Consider the following 20,141-nt stretch of genomic DNA (forward strand, 5'->3'; position numbering starts at 1 on the left):
TACCAAGCAAGCATCATCATCTCATACTCCAACCGATGATCACAGTCTTCCGGTGATAATTCCTGCTAGTAATGTGGTTTCCATGGACGGAAATTTAATCCTTTAGAATAGTTCGGATTGTATGTCGGGTTAAACCACTTTCGCGAGGTTCTTCTTTTCTGATTTCTAAGGAATTCTAGTGAACATTTCCTGAATCACTTGCACATTTTTCTCCATCCTAGAAGTTCAGGAGTGACTGCATCTTCTAATAACTGCTTAGAGAACCTCTATCCATTAGCTTGGAATGACGATTCCTTATGGTCTTTGCATCTATCGAAGCAGAGTCTCTTTCACACTTCACCATCACCTCTGTATTTCTAACACGGATTGCCATACTTTGTACCGGGATACCAGCTGAGTCCACTCACGCAAGGTTAGACGTTGCTCCATGGTCAACCATTAACACCTGCTATGACATAAATGCTATGCTTACAATGGTACAGTATATTATATGGTATCTCATTTATGTCATAGATGAGATACCATATAATATACTGTACCATTGTAAGGAAAAAAATACTTCTTGTTTCACAAAAAATGGTTAAGTATTAAAAAAGTTATAAACAATTTTCAATAGGGAGTTAATTCGTGTCCAACTACATCACCTGAGACATGTACAAACTAAATGGAATGCAATCTTTCAGTTTAACGTCCCACGATTATGTCCTTTAGGCTCAGAGATGGATGATTAAGACAAGTGAATGATGATGGAAGAATTGGTGGAATGAGAGCGTGGGAGGATATTACGGATGTACATGGGAGGAACGGGAGTACCCCGAGAAAAACCTACAGACTATGTAAAATTAAAAGTTATCTCGAGCTGCTAGTCCAACTGGCGCTACAATCCACAAAGGCAGGCTAAATGGGGTAGTTCAGCTTTCGTGTCTTGTGCAACACCGAGGTTATGAACAACATCCTACTAACATGAGGTTCGAACTATGTCCAGGGTTTCAATCCAGTGCAATTGACGGTTGCGCAGACCATGATGTAACACCAACCCTTATAGTACAGACCGATCCCCATTACACTATCTTGTTTCTACGCTAGATTCCAGGTTCACGCCAACGGTTTCGGCTTTATCTGGGTGGATATGTGCTCGTCTATCGTATTTGGTTTGTAGCTTCCTAGGCCGGAAACCCCTTCTTACGACGGCAATTCAAAAAAAGCCGGTTGGTTATTAATGACATACACTCGCAAGTACAGAACCTTTATTATACACATTAGAAAAGTACATTACATTACTTTTCAACATATTTACCATTCAAATTCAGGCACTTGCATAATGTTTTACAAGGTTTGAAATTCCCTCTGCAATATATATATATAATATTCCGCCTGGAAATTAAGCCACCCGCTAACAGCATTTTGAAGCGCATTGTCACTGTCGAAGCGGTGCGACGCAAGTCATTGTTTCACATGTCTGAAGAGATGCAGCAGAGTTCATTGCTGACGACAGATGGGGGCCCGCTTCTTGCTGCATCGTGCACGTCAGTTTGTCCACCGGTAAACATGCGAAACCATTCACGTACGACACTTTCAATCATCACGTTTGGTCCGTAAACACCACACAGTTCGCGATGAATCGCTGTTGCAGAAAGTTTTTTTCGCACTCAGAAATCGTATTACCACAGGCACTTCACATTTGGTATTTTATTATTATAATTATAATTACAGGGTTCCCACTCATTTTCCAAGATCAAATTTTCAGGTAAACAATTTTGTAGCACATATTTGTACCGCTGTATAGAAAAATAGAATTTGCACATGAAGGAAAAGAAACAAAACCTTTTTAATTATGAAATGCCCCCTACCAAATAGCCGGATAAGGCAGAAAGTGAAATCTGGTAACTTAAAAAAATATGAAAATAACCTGTACGCTATTTATGTACATTTTCTGGTCAATAATGTTGCCAATGAATTTATGAAAGTGCTCAACATTTTCAATCTGAGCCTGACTTCACTTTTCACCCTGAATGGGGTATGGCTGTTTATTTTTATTTATTGCTACAAGTGTTCTTTTTTTCTTTTTCATCTTTTCATAGAAGTAATTATAGTAAACATTTACAATCGTTAAAGTTGTTAATGGACGGATTCAGAAGTTAAAACATTTTATCATCAATTTGACTATTTGTGAGACTTACTAGAAGTATATATTTTCTGTCTGTCAAGAGGGCTTTCTGCACTGCTGATACATAATTACAAAAATTTTCGCAAGTCTGATAATTTCTTATCAATGTCTGCTTCCTCGCGAGATAATGTAATAACCTTGGACTTCTTAGCTTCAAGTTCTCTTATTTGAGATTGAATGCGTGTCTTCTGCAGTCTCTTTCTATGTTCATCTGATTGTTCACTTTTCTTTTTCTGTAATGCATCTGTATCTTGAGTGGGAGCAACGTACATATTGAAGCATTTTGTTGGTCACGTTCACTTTTAATGGACCTTCCTCTACATAAACTGAGTTATACACCATTCTTTGAGCCACAACTGTCTCTTCATGCAAATTTTCCACTAGTAAGTCTTTCTTAATAGAAAATCCACTTTCAACATTCGCGTTGCCATGCGAAAGCGTAAGTGTTAATTTCACGATAGATCACAATTCCTTATATTCTTTGTTGTCTGTTAATATGTTTGCGTACATTTGACAAAGATTATCATTTTCAAGAGAAAATTCCTTGAGCTGCTGATGGACTTTAGTATCTGAAAGAAATCGGGTGTACTGCTGTTTTGCCACATTTGCTTGCGTTGAAGATATGTGGTTATTATTCAACATTAGAAATGCAGAAGTCAAACACATTCATGCATTAACCCAGGAAATGCCCTATTATATTTTTCTTTAAAGTGGAAATATTAAACCACTGGCTCCAATAGCAAGAGTTGTCCCCTCTATCAAGCATTTGTCATTACATAAGAAATGCCTGCTGTAGCCAAATGAAATTTAAACAATAAGTTATGAAATTCCCTGACTTTTCCAGGACTTTTTAGTGCTAAACTGGATTCCCTGACTATTCCAGGTTTTCCAGGTGAGTGGGAACCCTGTAATTATTATTATTATTATTAAGCATTCATTTTCAATTGTTATAGCGGACGAAACTGCAACACAACCTTCTTCCACTGCTCACTGTCTACTGAACTACTACACACAGTACCAAAGAACTGACGTCCCTCTTCCCGGCAATTTCTCCTAGGTGCGCAAACGGCGTTCATTTTTCCGAATTGCCCTCGTATTTCACCAATGATTATAGCTACCCAACTGCTTCACGTGCAGGACAACTTGGTGCCCTTCATGGAAACTGAACTGGAAGCAGAGGCACCAAACCACGCATTCTAACCATCGGCTAAACAGAGCCATAGTCACGTAACTAATGTTGACGACAAAAGAGAACTGATGAAATAGCATTTAAATACAAATAACAAGTCACTGAATCTGATTTAAATATATTGTAAGGATCCCCACATCACGACAAAGGCACATGTCAACACAACACGTGCTATTAATTGTAAACAACATAGCAGAAGAGAAGCCGACACGAAAAACACCGAGGAACGCCGAAAGAAGACGGATCTCACGGAAGGACCCGAAGAGGACAGATAAAAGCCGGACCACCGAGGGACCCAGCATCAGTCGACCAACTGATTGCTTAACCATTACCTCCCTATGTCGCACTGGACTAGGGATCCCATCTTAAACTTATAATCCTAATCTAACCTACAACATGCAAAGTGTCCTGGAAACTGCCATGAGTGGAAGGGGCACTCGGCAAAACATTTAATATTCCTTCACTTGGTCATTGAAGAGGAGACATTTGTATTTATTATATTTTGTAATAAAATATGGTGAATGGAAAAGTCGCCCGGACCATCATTTGACTCTACCTATAAAAACATTGCGATATAGATAAGTTTGGATTTACAATAGATCAAAATCTATGTCTCTGAGAAAAAAATGACTCGCAAAAATCGAAACATTTGCACTAAAGGCTGTGCATTTAAAAAGTTTTTGGATACAAGGCAAAATATATGTGTCCATTTAAGGACAGTTAAGTGTTTTTAATTTTTTACTTTTATCATGTTGCTTTAAGTAGCTATATACATGACTAAGATGGAACTTCTGAGCACATAAATGATATAGAAGAACTATACTTTTAGTGCAAAGAACTCACCCCCTTTTCTGTCAGGTTCTGGCTCTACTTCCGTTTCAAACCTTCCCAATTCGTTTATCTTTCCAAAACTCAGGCCACTGAAAAGAAAACAGCAACATTATTGATAATTGATAATATTTAAGAATACATGAAAAAAAAAATGTTATCAGAATACTTCTTCGAAAATTAACTTTTAACTTATATCATAATAAAATACCAACAAGTAACTATCCACAATAACAGATACCCCTCTTGTATCCAACAATATTTTTTTTTCTCTATTTAATTTCGACCCTCTCCGAGACGTTCGCAAGTAACTACCTCCAACTGCTTTTGTTTCCTCACAAATTTATCCTTAAAGGGGACTTTCCTGAAATATTTGAATAACACAGATTACTCAAGAACCCTTTAAATTTTGTAGTATCACTTGTGGCAAAAGACATACTAACCAAAGCTTTAACACACACTATATTTTAAACTATAATGTGTTACAGTTTCGGATATTTATCATATTCTTCATCAGACACTATATGCACACTATAGAACATAAATGAAGATACAGACACATATATAATAATCCTTATGAAAAAGTTTAAATGCTATTGGCTGAAGCCTTCACCCAATCCCGTAGGTCCCCGTGCCCATTTTCCAACCAATCACGTGCCGCCATTTTGGGTTCTTATAAGGACATTTTTCAATTCCATCTTCCTGTCCGTGCTATTAAAATTCTCTGCCATAATTCAATAATAGGTAACCTCCCTGCCCAGTTCATAAGCTTATCTATTCCTACCTTCTTTATCTAATCTGCTTCTTTCCACTTCCTTATTATCATTCTCTTCTCTATCCCTAATACTTCCGTCTTATCCCAGTTGATTTCGTGATTAGTCTCCTTCACATATTTGTGTATCGCATTAGTATCTTTATTCTTCCTCATGTCATCTTTATGTTGTTTTATCCTTTCTTTCATTCTCTTTCCCGTCTCTTCTACATATGACATATCAGTCTCCACACCATCTCTTGTAGATGACTTCTTCTTCCTCTTCATTAATCTTTTTGGTGTCTTTTCTAATCTTCTTTATTGATCTCAATAAATTTCCTCCACTCTTTCTATAAGCTCTGACCCCTCCTTTCTTGAATAACTTCTTCAGTTTCTCCGTTTCTTCTCCCATGCTTTCTATATAGCGTCTGATAAAGCATATGGTAGATATCCGAAAACTGTAACACATACAGTGTGTGTGTTAAAGTTTTGCTCAGTATTTCTTTTGTTCCAATATTCAATCCAAAGCCATGGATAGTGTCATTACATCCATGAATTGTGGATTATCACACAACTTCACGTGTACTTGAAAATTAAATTTTAGTGCTACTCATAAAAGTTGAAAAAAAATATTTACAAATGTTCGAACAAGTATGTTCTTCCATCACAGCTACGGGTCGTGAGTTATCAGTTAAATGATTTAACAGAAGAAAATTAAAAATTAAAGAGTTAACATTTCAATTTTCAATTTAACGTATAATTTACTCGTAGTAACAAACTAAATATTTCTCAGGGAAAGAAATACTGTTAATGTTCTGTTCAATAAGGTGAGTATGAGAAAGTAAAAGACTGTTTTTATTCTGAAATAGTACTCATGACGTCTCTATGGGACGGAAGAACATATTATTTCAAAAATTTGTAAATAGTGTTCTACTTATTAGTGACAAAAAATTTTAATTTTCAAGAACATTAATTTCTACAAGTAATACAACATTTGAAGATTTTTCGAATGATCTTTTTTTCTTCAAATATTTTAGCTTAACGTAGTATCAGAAGTACATATGCTCCCACTGGAAATCGGAACCAACGTTGACCACATAGCTACAGAGAGCTCTATTATTATTATTATTATTATTATTATTATTATTATTATTATTATTATTATTATTATTATTATTATTATTACCACTTGAAACAATGGAGGTGAGTATTAAAATTTCTCATACTTTTGCCATTTTTAATTTACTTTTTGATTGTAAAAACTATAAATTTTCCTAGCAAAAGAAATATATATGTAAGTTCATGTTATAAAAATGAAAACCTTAATTTCTCCATTACCAGTTAAAGTAAGATTCGTTTACCTCTGATGTCTCCGTCTCCACAAGGAGTCCGGGTCATATAACTGCCTAGAGTCAATACTCATCTCCCGATCATCCACGTTGCGGATTATCTTCCGCGGGGCAGGCATGTCCTCCATCGCCAACAGAGTATTTTGAATAGATACATTGAGCTCGCTGCTACAATCGGAACCTGTAAACAGAATAATGCTATTACAATATTTCAGTGTAACATTATTTTCTCACTGTATACGAAAGTGCGAATACAGTCTTCAGGAGTTCATCATTAGTGACTACAAGTAGATGCGATGATGTGATCAGCCTTTACCTCCCAGGTTTCCCCAGGTACCCACTTGACAGATGCTGAGTAAACCTCTAAGCTGCACTTGGACGAGGCTAGAACGAAAGACTCCGGTTTTTAACTCCTGAACAAAAGGTAATCAGGCGCAACATTTCAAGATGTTACGGCCAAGATTTCAGATTCGTTTCTGACTCGATTTGTAACATGAAACGAGATGTGGTTCCATTATTGACCCGAACCTAAACCAAGTTCCAAACAGTGCTAAACACCTCATCCCCTCCTGCAAATAAAGCCAAGTCAGTGTCCTCCTTCCCCCGTTTTTTCTCTCAGAGGGTAGATTATCTTGCAAGGGGTGAAAGCTAACTGAGGATTATTATGCAGGCCTCCTCCTATGACAGCGTGTAATAATTCTATTTTACGTTATTTTGGACATTACTTTTTGGTGAAGTAGGATTATTGGGAAAATTTGCTATTTCTTTATTCATAGACTACAGCCATTCATTGTTCATAGTTATCTCTCAAGCCGGGAAAGACTTGAGATAACAAACAGGCTTTGCACGCAATACTCTAACACCGACGGAATGCAATACCCAATAAGAGCGCATTTGCAGACGACGCCAGTATAAAAACTAATATTTTAGGTATTTAAGAGTTCAATTTACTACCAAAACGCTCTGGATCTGAAGCTCAGTGAAGCGTGCCTAGGCCGCTGGCAAAATTGAAATCAAGCACTATGCAACCACAATTCATAGGATCAACATGTCGTAACGCAAGCATCCATTCTGCACAAAAGACTAACTTTTATACTCGTAATTTTTTTTACTTGCACCTCATATTATCGTAAGTATGTATGTGTAGATAGTAAGGAAAAGTTATATTAAATGAAAATGGCTCGAGTTTGGTTTAAATACATGATTTTCTCATGCTGAAATTGCATTTGTGCGCACAAATTTCCTGTTAACTTTTCATTCTTATTTGGCGTTCGAGTGAGTGTCCGCTCCTTGGAAAACTAGTAAAATCAAAAATCAGTATAAGCTGCGTGATCATAATTGGTAAAAACGTCCTGGAAAACTGAAAAAAAAAAAAAAATGTTGTCCTTCGTTAGAATAATGCCTCTCCACCCATGTCAGTCAGTCGTCGACATGACAAAATTCATGATTACGGCTTTGAATTGGTCCCATCCACCTTTATTCACCGAGTGAAATTTTCTTTCATCTGTTCCAAAACCTCATAAAGAAGTTGGAAGGTGTTCATTTTGATACTAATGATGAATTCCTCCATGCCGTAGATGACATTTTGGATGGCTTTTTTACTAGCATTGAATTGTCTGGGGACTATTTTGAAAAAGAAGATTATACCTGAACTCTTCTGCTCCTTTTATAATTAGGCTTAGAACTTCGTGACAACCCTCGTAAGCAAATAAATATTAAGCTTGATACGCGAATGAACATTTTTTTAAAAAAAAAAATCAAATATGTGCCAGTTACTTGTATTACATATGAGGGGTAGTCGACAAGTTCCCAGAATGATGTAATTTTGGCATTTGTCATGCAATCACAATGAATCTTATACAGTACACTCCTTAGGGTTTTTACTTATGAATATGACAAATGTGAACACGTTGTAACAGTCAGTTTACGAGTAATGTAGTTAAACGAAAATCTGCTTCATATACCTGCTTTGATAGCCTTCAAGTCAGTTTACGGTGACAATACTTTAAGGAAAACAGCACCGGTACTCATTTCGCCATCGTAGAAGACATAAAAACTAACTCGACGGTTGAACTTTGGAAGATACGAAAAGAGGACTTTCGTCAATATTTCCAGCAATGACAGGAACGGTGGAGGAAGTTGTGTATTGAAAAGACGGTTAAGTAAAGCTGTACTTATATTTTGATAATAAAGAGCTACAATAAAATTCCGGGAACTCTTTGACTTCCCTTGGTATTGTAAGTACTACTTATATCAATAGTGAACTCACATTACTATATTCTTAATATGTCTAAACATAACATGAAGATTCCGTTGGAGAAATGTAACAGAGTACTTAGAATTACATTCAATGCTTGGAAACGTTACTGTTGAAACGGCAAAAGAAGAAAAGAATATACTAACATTATAGTAACATAAAAATCGAAAAGGAGAAATAAAGTGGGCATTGCACAATACAACAAAATTCAGGTTCGATATGTATCACACGAACTATACACGGCAATATTCATTAATAAAACGAAATAATGGAAGAAACGTCTGTATACGGTGTCATTTTCTTCTTCCACCCCTGACAGCACTACCAAAGCTCACGATTGAAAATATCTTTAGCATCATTACTACACTAATGCTACTCCTAACATATGTTCCATTTGTAAAAATAGAAGAAGCGAGATGTACTTACCTGATTTCCTACTTCTTCCCAGAAGCGAAGGACTCGTTTGGATTGTGTTGATGAGTTCAGAGAGATATTTGAAATAGAGTTGAGATGTCAGGAAAGGCTGTAGATAGTGCTGTAAAACGGATTAACTACCTTAGTTTGGGTAACTACCAGTTACATACATAACAATATGCAAGTATGGTAATATGCATCCAGATGTATGTTTATACCTATATAGATTCAATGTACTATTCAACTTGACTTTCCTGTCTTCTAATTTTTCTTTTCTTTATACTTCTCTTTCCTCAATATCTGGTGAAGTATTTTTGAAAGTTCTTATAATGCGTAATATGACATTATTTTTTAAAAATGGTAATTTATTTCATGTACAGCGAAATGTAAATAATGGACACCCATAGCACATTATTTATTCATGAATGAAAAGTTAATAAACTTACATTACTCGCAGCTCATGTGGCAATCGTATGTACGACGGGTGATCAGAAAGTAAGGTTACAAAGCCTGCAGTGAAACGTGTATATATATATATATATATATATATATATATATATATATATATATATATATATATATATACAATGCAACCCGGAGTTTGAAATAGTAGAACTTTTGAACCTGAAGTGATACACAAATAATGGTTATACCAAAATGAAGTATTGTTCATGCATATATTTTTAAACTAGGAAGCAACGATTGAAGTACACTAGGAACCACACATTGTTGCCAGATGTAACCGAAGGTGTTTAAAAAACATGTAAATCGACTCGTAACTCATACGTATGGATGTTCTGTCGTTCACTTTCAGTTTGTTTAGTTGGAGTAGCTTGGAAACTATGGAGCAGGAAATTCATTTCCACCGATAACTAATCGGATGAGGCCTCTGTAACGGAGAACTAGGGAAATCGTAGTTTTCATAAATTAACACTCTGAATTGGCAACTTTGATGTTTCAATGCATCAAAAGGTGTGTTAAGGATTTGTCTACATTATGCAATTCCTGAAAACAATGAAAAACAATGGACACCCTGTACATATATTATTTTATACAACCAATATATACCGGGAGATCCACTATTATATCCCTATTTTTATTTTACTGCTATTTTATCACAAACGATGTAACATAAATACCGTCATATTATGCTCTACTCTATGCCATTACGTACCATTATATATTGTAAACTTATTTTTATTTGTTGCAGGTTTAACCAGAAATTAAGTGAAGATGGCGCAGAGACTGAACATTGCTCGGATTGCAGCAAGGATGGAACTATGACAGTCGCCTGTAATGGTGCAAAGATGGTGGAGATGGGAGAAGGGGAGACATGCAACTCTGGACGTGAAAACAATGAAGAGACTGCATGCAAATTTGTTGCGTAAGTGTTCGGTTACTCATCAAAAGGGTGCTGAGCCCCCAAAGAGAGTTGTCACTGAAGAATCTAAAGCTAACGCTGCTGCGGCGTTTGAACAAAGTCCCACGAAGTCCATGAGACAATATCATAGGGGATCTGGTTTATCGCATGGTTCGGTCCAACGGCTAATGAAGGAAATCGATTGGAGACCATAGAAACCACATTTTGTCCAGGCATTGTCACCGAAAGACTGTGATGTTAAGATGAAGTTGCTGAATTCACATTATAATGCACTGGCGTCACCAGCATATAAACTTTGAGCGCGGGGGCACAAACTACCGGCGGGACTGGGGTCTTATGGAATACACACAAGAAAGCGGAAGATCCAGGGGTGCTCCCCGGAAAATATAAAAAAAAGTCTTCGTACATTGCATTTTAAAGCATTTTGACTTTTGTTTATTTAAACAGTACAATTCAACCTTGTTTTACATTTTTAATTAAACTTAGATGATAGCGAGTGTTTGTCAAAAACAAATAATGATAGGAGATAGTGTGAAGTGAATAGTCAGGATTAATAACGATTTGAAATTAGGCTTTAGGCTATAAGCTTACAACTAATGTAAATGAGGCTCAACAATATATAATTTTTAAAAAAAAGTTGAAAATTATTATTATTATTATTACTATTATTTTAACTAAACTAAACTTGTCATCTAAACAAAAACAATTTGTTACTTTACAGTTTATTCCATCCTGACCTTCATAGGGCCAAGAACTGACTGTCCTTTTTCACAATTAGAAACAAACTTTTGTGCTACTTTTCTTATATTCATTTTATTAACACTGTTTTGTGGACGTCGCAACTGCTACATGGTTAAGCCCCTTTTGGCTCATAGTTGACCTAACATGCTTGAAATATTAGGGGGAACAAAAACCGTTCTACAAATATTGGGGGGACACGTCCCCGGTGTCCCGCTGGGATAGCCGCTCGTGTTACACTGGATGGAAGAAGAACCAGATATCCTGAGTAACATACTGTGGTCAGACGAAAGAGTGTTCCATGTGGGCAGGGTTTGAAAAAACCCGGGTTTTTCTGAAAAAGCCCAACCCACCTGAGTCCATATGGGTTTTTTCGGGTATTTTATTAGGGTGGGGTTTTATTGGGTTTTTTCGGGTTTAATTGGGTTTTATCAAAATATTTCAATGTCTTTGGGGTAAAAGTGTTAAAATGTGATGTATATTTCAAGATTATCATTGTCACAACTTGCAACAATTTTCTATTCACTGCTATTTTGAAAAATGGCTGCCATTTTGAAATTTTACGTTGGATCATCGCCAAAATATATACAGCTAATTTAGAGTATCTCGTGCTTTTACTCTAAAAATTTCGACTTAAAAGACCGAAAATTGCGCCTTGTAGCGTGCATATCCGCTATTTTGAAAAAAAAAAAAAATAGTCACCATTTTGAAATTTTACGTTGGTATGCCGCCAAAATCTATACAGGAAATTTAGTGTCTCGTGCTTCTACTCTGAAAATCTATACTTAAAAAACCGGAAGTGATTCCCTGTAGTATGTGTGGTACAAGCAGTCGAACGAACAAATACAGATTGAATCATCCCAGAAACCTCAGTGACGTTTGCCAAATATGAACACCAAATATATTAATTTAACAGCGTAAAATAAATTGCTTTTATGGTTGAAGTTCACTTTCGATACCTTGTGCGTTCAATTACGGGAATTTCCCGAGCACTTGTTGCAAGAGGGGTCTTTCCAGAAAATTAATTTAAGACCATTAAGAAAGATATAATTCATATTTTATAAAATAAACTAGCTTTTGGGTAGCTGGGGGCTCTGTCCCCAGGCCCCCGAGTTTGCCCGGCCTACGGCCTTACATTTCTTATCTATCGCCCTTTGCATCAACAGTGAATTTCGTGAACTTGCTCTTATTTCCTGAATCTGCCCATCCTGGGGCATCGTTCCCCACACACTGTCTTTGCTCGGCCTATGGCCTCGCATCTCTTGAACCCACAATTCTATCATTTCTTTTCCTATTTCAACTATTTAAAAGATAAGATTTTGTATCCCAAGAAAACGCCCATTTAAATAACAAGGGAATTTCTTCATCACCCTTTAGACCCCTAAAAATATTTAAAATATTCACTTTTGGCTATTTTCCTGTCGGTTAGTCCTGGAATGTTATAATCATGCCAAATTTAATCATTCTAATCATGCCGGAAGGGCCTAAACATTTTGGGGTGACGTCCCATACGTCACCCCATACAAATGGTTTGACGCGAAAAGCTACAATGATGTCAAATTTAACCATTGTAGCCCTACAGGAAGTGCTCAATAATTTGGGGGTGTAAAAGGTGTTCCATATAAATAGCATGGGAAAGATTTTTCACTTCCCTATAAAACCACTCTAAAGTTGGATTTTTAAATTTTTACTGATTTACTTAGGTACTGCTAAGAAAACGTACAAGGATACCGAATTTGAAGTTTTTATTCCAATTCTAAGTACCTAAAACATGAGATTTTAGGCCCAAAAAGGCCCATTTAAATAGCATGGGGAAATTTTTCATCCCCTCTTTAGACCCCCTAAAAATTAAAAATATTCACTTTTGACAATTTTTCTGTCGGTTAGTCCCGGAAAGCTACCATCATGCCAAATTTAATCATTGTAGCCCTACAGGAAGTGCTCAATAATTTATGTCAGCTCATGTAGTTTTATATATAGTTAGGATGTTTCAGAATGTCTTAAATGAAATTAAATATCTTCCAGCATAAAATACATAGTTTTATTGTTGAAGTATTCAGTTCCGATGCTTTGTGCGTTCAATTGGGGAAATTTCCCGAGAACTTCTTTCGGGACGTGTTTTTTTTCCCTCCTCCCTCGAAAATGCAGCTCCCTTTACTGTACATCGAAACTTCCACTAGTACGAAAGTTCGAATTCAACACTTGAAATAGTAAGCGGTACGTAGTTTGGAACTCTGAGTATCGAGTTTCTTAAACTTGGAGAATTTTTACGCTTTTGTTGATGTTGATTCTACAGAATGCTTATTTGAAGAGTACCTACAAATAACTGCACTAAACTGTTGTTGTTGGAAAACTAAACTTTACTGAAGAATACTTGTACCACCATCAAAGGTAAGAAATAATACTAATAGCTTTACTAATGCACTACATGTTTACTGGTAGTAGCGGCATCTATGGCTTTAAACGCGTCAAACGTATGAGGGACAACGTCCCTCGGCGTCGCCGAGTTGGCGAGCACACTATTCACGGAAAGTATTTTCTAAAATATAAAATTGCATTTTTTTTTTCTTTCAAATAGGCTATAAGCATAATACATACATTAATTTGTTACTTAATTATCTCAATCTAAAGTAAGGTTTTTTTATTCATTCAGTGCATTCAGAACTTTATACAGGTCTTATCGTGAATGTTGTGTACCTTAACGGGAAAGCATTCAATTCGCCCAAGGAAAGTCCAAAATCTGATAAAAATCACTTTCAATGTGATCACCTTGGTTGTATCAATAATATATTAACAAAAAGCTCAAAAACCCAGGTGGGTTTTTTCAGGTGGGTCCAACCCGAAAAAACCCGGTGGGTTTTTTCCGGCTGGGCCCACTTGGGCAAACCCTGCATGTGGGTGGGTTCATTAATCGCATAACCGCTATTACTGGGCCCATACTAACAGCAGTCCTGGAGCTACAACTGAAAAATTGCAATTACGTCCTTCGCTGACTGTGTTGTGTGGTATTCGTGATAACACTCTTATCGGGCTTTGCATTCTTCGTGAAATAATAAACGCGGAAAGGTATGTGCACATACTACAATCGTTTGTTTATCCCATTGTTTCGATCTGAGACAGAGTGGACAATTTGTACTTTATGCACGATGGGGCACCTTCCCATTTTGCATTGATTTCGCGACAATGGTTTGACAATGCTTTTCCAGGCCGTGTTATTGGACGTCGCGGAAATGAGTGGCCACCAAGAAGTCCAGACTTTACCCATTGGATTTTTTCTCCTGGGGGTATTTGAAAGAGAAAGCGTATGCCAGAAAACCGCGTGAGTTGGACACTTTGGAAGCAGTCATTCAGAAAGAGTGTGTGCGGATACCAAACGACATGTTGCAACGGTCTGTGAGGAACGTTGGGCCCCGACTCCAATGGTGTGCTACTAATGCTGGTGCCTATGTTGAATGAAACGGCAAGGACAATAGTACATAATAGAATTGACAGCAACCATGTAACATTGTTAATAACAGAAAAATAGTGAAATGAAAATAGGGATATAATTGCGGATCATCCTGCAGTACATACATTAGGTTATTTTTCGGTATAGTCTGTATATCAGTTGAGGCACTGTTAGACCATGGGATGAATTTGAAGATTCCCTCCTGGTAAAAATTCTGTTCTTGCGTGTTCAGACACGTTGACACGAAGTGTATCACCTCTTCGTCTGAAGTGAGTCGACAGCTTCCTACGTGCTACTTCAACTGCCGGAACAGGTGAAACTTGCTTGGAGCGAGGTTCGGGCTGTAGGGAGGACAGTCGATGGTGTCCCAGCGAAACTGCTTCAACCATGTGGTGGTTTTCTGGGTTGTAAGCTGGATCGATCACTGCGCTCCTCGTCGGTGACGTTTTCTCTACCAGCTGCAAACTTTCGACACCATTATGCGACATGCTGACGAGACATTAGTCTTTCCGTAAACCTCTACCAGCTGCCGGTGAATTTCAGCTGCAGCTACATGTTTCGCTTTCAGAAATCGAATAACTGAGCGGATTTCTTCTCGAGACCAGTTTTTCAAACGAGTCGCCATTTATGTTTACATACAAACACTGCACAGTTGCCAACTCCATGTATTGAAATTACCTCATCCTCTATGATAGATGACACTCCAGAAATATCGGCCTTGTTTCTCATGCTCCTTCGTACTAACGGTAAACACGAATGTTATAATGTTATAAATGTAATTCGTAACATTTAGATGGAGATGGAGATAATGTTTTGTGAAAGTACATCCTAGAGGAATGGGTTATTTTCTGCGGTGAGTATTAGCCTTTCGGTTACATTTTTCTAATTAACAAGACTGTTCAGGTCCGTAATACTTAGTATCATGGAGGCCTCCGTTACGGGATGTTTCATTCTTTCGAGAAGATGCGTTGTTAGCGCATGCTGATGTATAATTATACAAGAACCTCCAAAGAAGCAGAATGTACCTATCAACAAGTATCCGGAAATACGTAAATGGACAGTTACAGGATGCTAAAAGTAAGTGAACAACCCTCACAGCAATTCACCTCTAAAAGTATGAAACCTAGCAAAGGAACTCGATAAAATAAGTAAGAACTAGTATGAGTACTATCTACAAATTCATGTTTCAAACTCAGGTACTCGCACAAACGTTATCATAAAATATACCTGGATACTAAACAGTAGGGTGGAGCGAAAAAATCAAATTTACGAGTATCGAATTCTAAAAGGACTCAAAAGTTGCGTATTTGCTTGCTAATCCCTACTTTTTTTTTTTTTTTTTTTTTTTTTTTTTGCCTAAACTTTTGAGCCCTATTAGAATTCAATACTCAAAAATCTGATTCTTTCCCGTAAAGGTAAATTTTGGTGTTTTTTGGTAATTTTTTCAAACTTTAGGCCGTTTTCGCGAACTGAAGATCCGAAGTGTGATTTTTTTTTTTTTTTTTCGTTATTTTTCCATTGATTATCATGCCAGGACGGAACTTTTGAACCCTATTAGAATTCGATACTCGAAAATTTGATTTTTTCGCTCCACCCTACTGAAGAGTCCTCAAAAATAAAACTGAACCGACTTCTATTTTAAATACTACAATACGTATTTAGCATTATTGGATATCATAATCTTGACAGTGGATCTTCAATATTACTGTTCGTTTTCACTAAATAGCTGCTATTCTCGAGCGTTATGCAACCAACACGACAGCATTTGATGTTTGAGATTTAGTTGCTGGTTATCTCAGGTTCTTCCGAATTGAATGTACCTTTTATTAAGAAGCCAAATGAGACGTGTACATACAGTTTCAATCTCTGATTCTAATAGTGTACGTTCTCTCCGGGAAACGATCCTCGCTCTCACTCACAGAAGACTGAAACGCTCATTACTTAGCTATGAAGAAAGTATTTTGATATTTGTAAGAGATTTTCTCTAAGTGACTCAATATTTTAAAGCTAACCGAATAGTGTTTTGGCGTTATCGATGATTCCTATTTTTATTTTTCTGAAAGAAATGACAGGAAAAAGAAAAAAAAAAACTTCTTTTACAATTCGTTTCTTCAAGTGATTTTAGTACCATGAGTTGTGCTTATTCGTAACATGAATATTAACATATCTCGATATTCAAATGATAATTTGCGGCTATTTCTCCAACAACTTCATGATGAACACGCACTGGACACCTCCAGTTTCCGACAACTATGGCGCTAACAGGACTTAAAAAGAATTTGAGAATGGTTAAGGAACATTGAGGTACTTGTCGCCATTGGTCTGATCTACAAACTCTCCAGATTTAAATCCAATGAAAATCTGTTAAAGACTCTTGGGAACAACGCGTGAAACACGAAATACGCATCCCCATACTTTGGTAGAATAATGTGGTATAATGATGAGCGAGTGGATTCCTGTAACACCTAGTGGAACCATGTAGAAACAGAATCCAGGCTAGAGGTGGTGTTGTCAAATATGGCTAACTTCTATGGGAGATGACTAATTTTTGTCCAATGTATGTATAGGCCTATATACGACGGGTCAAAGGAGTTCCGAAGAAGAAACGGAAAATGAATTACTTAGCAAAAAAATAGCGAACTCACTATTTTCTAGTAAATAAGCATTAACGCACACCTATTACCTGTCCAATTGTATGTACATTGAAGTACAGTTATTATATTTTAATGCATTACATATTTAATACATGTAAATAAAAATAGACAAAAATGAGTATACGCATTAAAAAAGGTGAACTAGTGTACTTTTGCTTAAAAATCAACGTTCTTATGTTAAACGTTTTAGGAAAGGAGGAAAGAAAGAAAGGAAAAGAAAAAGCACAAAAGCGACCGTGAGGGGTCCAGTGCGCCATATTGGAATGCAAGATGAAATTATAGTGTTGCTAGGCAGAAGGTAGAGGAAAGTTTAGCATCGGAACAATACAGAAGAGTGAAAGAATAAGAAATGAAGCAAAAACAATTATGAAGTATGAAGATATAATGAAAAAACAAAATAAATAAAACCTCAATATGTTTAAATTCTCTAAAATCTACAAATGCTTTTCCTGTTCTTTAATTCTTTATTTTTCTCTTCCTACTCTTTGTTCTTCTTATCTGGCGTTTTGGCGAAAGATCCTACAGTATACCTTTTCAATATGTGTGTTATTTTCACTATTTTTTGGTAAGCAATTCATGATATACACATACATAATTGCAACAAAGAAATCCCAAAGCAGGAATATAAAATATAATATATATATGAATTGTATGCATAGAGCTTAAATTTATGCATGAATATTTTGTTCAACCAATCCGATAGTGCTGTTTTCTGCAATTAAAATACGTAACTGAAGATTGGTTTTACACACTCAAGGTATTGAGTTAATTTACATTTACTTAAAAATGCCGAGAACCATAGAAACCATTGTGGCATCCGATGTGATGAGACTAGAAACTTTTCACATGAGGATAGATCTATTCATGAATGAGAGCTGATACTCACTTTTTCCAGAACATGGAGAACTATCTGTACAGGCTTCTCAAAGCAATTAGGCAAAGGACCACCATCACGACAAATATTATGTTCTACTTCGAAACGGATTTTGTCACTGAAACCAAGTGGGCAGGTTGCTTGCAGTGAGAAGTATCTGAAAAATATATACGTTAACTATTACTATGAAAACTAAAAATCATAAATAAGTAAAAAAAAGTAGACTACCTAATTATTAACATGCAAGCGCACTTGACTCATAATAGAGTTCCTTTACCCATTATTCTCTAGACCAAGCATAGGTAATCTCTATATTAATATATATATATAGTGCATGTGTCATCAGATTATCAAACAGAAAGGAGTCACCTTCAGCCACCAAATGTTGCATACAGATAGATCTTATGAAGATTTTTTTTTTAAAGATTTTCGTCTGAAGGGAGGAATGGAAAGAAGTCACACGCTTTGGAGGTTCAAAAAAATATTTTACCAGGAATGCTTCCAAAGTTGAGCCTTGAAACTGGGGACAATCTATATATTTCCTGAAAGTTTGTTGACCAAGTTCCGACACAGGTTTCAACTTCTTGCCCAAAGTGACCCAAAGTACTGAGTGATATGAGATTGCGAATTTCAGTAAATCTATAAAGAATACCAAGTATTCTCATAGCACTCTTAACAGTAAGAGTGGTGTGATCAACGAACGTAAATTTCTCATCGAATACTACTCCAAAGTCTTTAGGTATCGCAACTCTTTCGATAGAACGGTTATTAATACAATATCTCTGATAATTGTTATTTTTCTTCAAAGAAAGACTAAGAGTGAACCATGTTTGAGGGTTTAGATATTTATGTATATTTTCCCTGTTATTAAGTAACAATATATATATATATATACTCTACGCTCACTCGCATAAATTTACCAACAACATATTACAATGGTTATAGAATGTTAAGTTTTTATGCTTGTATATGTACTTACATAAATAATAAAAATTTATAGTACTTTATCTTAGTATATTGGAATATAATTATCATTTCGATGTCCTATATATATTCTGACATTACCTACAACTTACTGGACGAGTCTTTTGTAAATTTATTACATACAACTTCTGATTTTTTTCCCTCATTGTCTTTTCTCATAAATAAATTTCAGTGAACCGATAAGTTCTGGGAGTATTTACTTTCTATGAGAAGTTAAATTTGTTAATTTAGTGAAGAAACTAGAAGATTATAAATATGAAAATATCAAGATACTCGTTCGATAACTTCACAGTACATCGGCCTGAAAGGAGGAGTCAGTAGATATGTAGGACATCGAAATGATACGCTTATAATAAAACTACAATAAGTTAAAGTAAGTACTCCAGTTTTCTTACAATGTTTATACTTTGACACATTTGTTTCTTAACACCTATAATGGGCATTTTTAGGTTCTGATATTGGCATCACTGATTGGTTTTGGCGCTCGTCGCTCACAATACATTCCTCTCTCCCCCACCCCTATCACCACGCAGAATATCGCAAAACAATGCTGCTCTCCAGGCTGAATGCGTGCCTGATGATCGATTCCAGAAAAGGAAAATGTATGAGAATTGATAGAAAAACGCAGCACAAATACATCAAATGCAACCTCGCAATATGTGGACAATGCCAAAGAAGTGTATGTACAGACTGTGTATGAGTGTAAGCAAAGAAACTGAGGGAGTTTGTGAACTTTATTTTACACCGGTATATAATCTGTCAATGTTTGATAATTTTCAATAACAACAAGCTTTCTGTTTTTATAAAAGTTTCAAAATTGTAATAGATTTATTATCAGCCATGTCTAATACTCTTTGTTAATTTAAATGTTTTTTTTAACCCTTAACTGTGTTGGTAAAAAAAAAAAAAATAAAAAAAAGTCACGTTTGTATGTTGGTGGGATATCTGAAAAACCCACATTAAAATTACACTATAAATCTTGTAGTAATAGTTACATTGCGCGCAATAGTTGCAAATATGGTTACACATAATCAGGACAAACGTACAAATGATGTTAATTGGAATTATACTGAACAACAAATGTATCTCTCTACAATGAGAAAATGT

The 20,141-nt window shown here is 36.1% G+C and overlaps 1 protein-coding gene and 1 long non-coding RNA gene across 4 annotated transcripts in view; one reads left to right on the forward strand and one right to left on the reverse strand.

The window, feature by feature from the left end:
- Nucleotides 1–20,141, forward strand: part of LOC145694334 (uncharacterized) — a 92,873-nt gene that overhangs the window by 65,833 nt on the left and 6,899 nt on the right. The window contains exon 2 of one of the 2 annotated variants that reach the window (XR_014132997.1): nt 10,166–14,512. This is a non-coding gene — a long non-coding RNA (uncharacterized LOC145694334). Of the gene's footprint in view, nt 1–10,165; nt 14,513–20,141 lie in introns of those variants that run through there. The other variant, XR_014132996.1, reaches the window with a different exon arrangement.
- The window catches only part of pkaap (A-kinase anchoring protein pkaap), a 56,880-nt gene that overhangs the window by 8,665 nt on the left and 28,074 nt on the right, over nt 1–20,141 (reverse strand). For both annotated transcript variants that reach the window (XM_081770445.1, XM_081770446.1), the window contains exons 6-9: nt 18,063–18,207; nt 8,968–9,076; nt 6,297–6,465; nt 4,200–4,276 (exon numbers count right to left, since the gene is read on the reverse strand). In XM_081770445.1, coding sequence (XP_081626571.1) covers nt 4,200–4,276; nt 6,297–6,465; nt 8,968–9,076; nt 18,063–18,207 — 500 coding nt within the window. The remainder of the gene's footprint in view (nt 1–4,199; nt 4,277–6,296; nt 6,466–8,967; nt 9,077–18,062; nt 18,208–20,141) is intronic.

This window comes from Thermobia domestica, chromosome 9 (genome assembly GCF_964235325.1).
Source record: "Thermobia domestica chromosome 9, izTheDome1.hap1.1, whole genome shotgun sequence".
Classification (NCBI taxonomy): Eukaryota; Metazoa; Arthropoda; class Insecta; order Zygentoma; family Lepismatidae; genus Thermobia; species Thermobia domestica.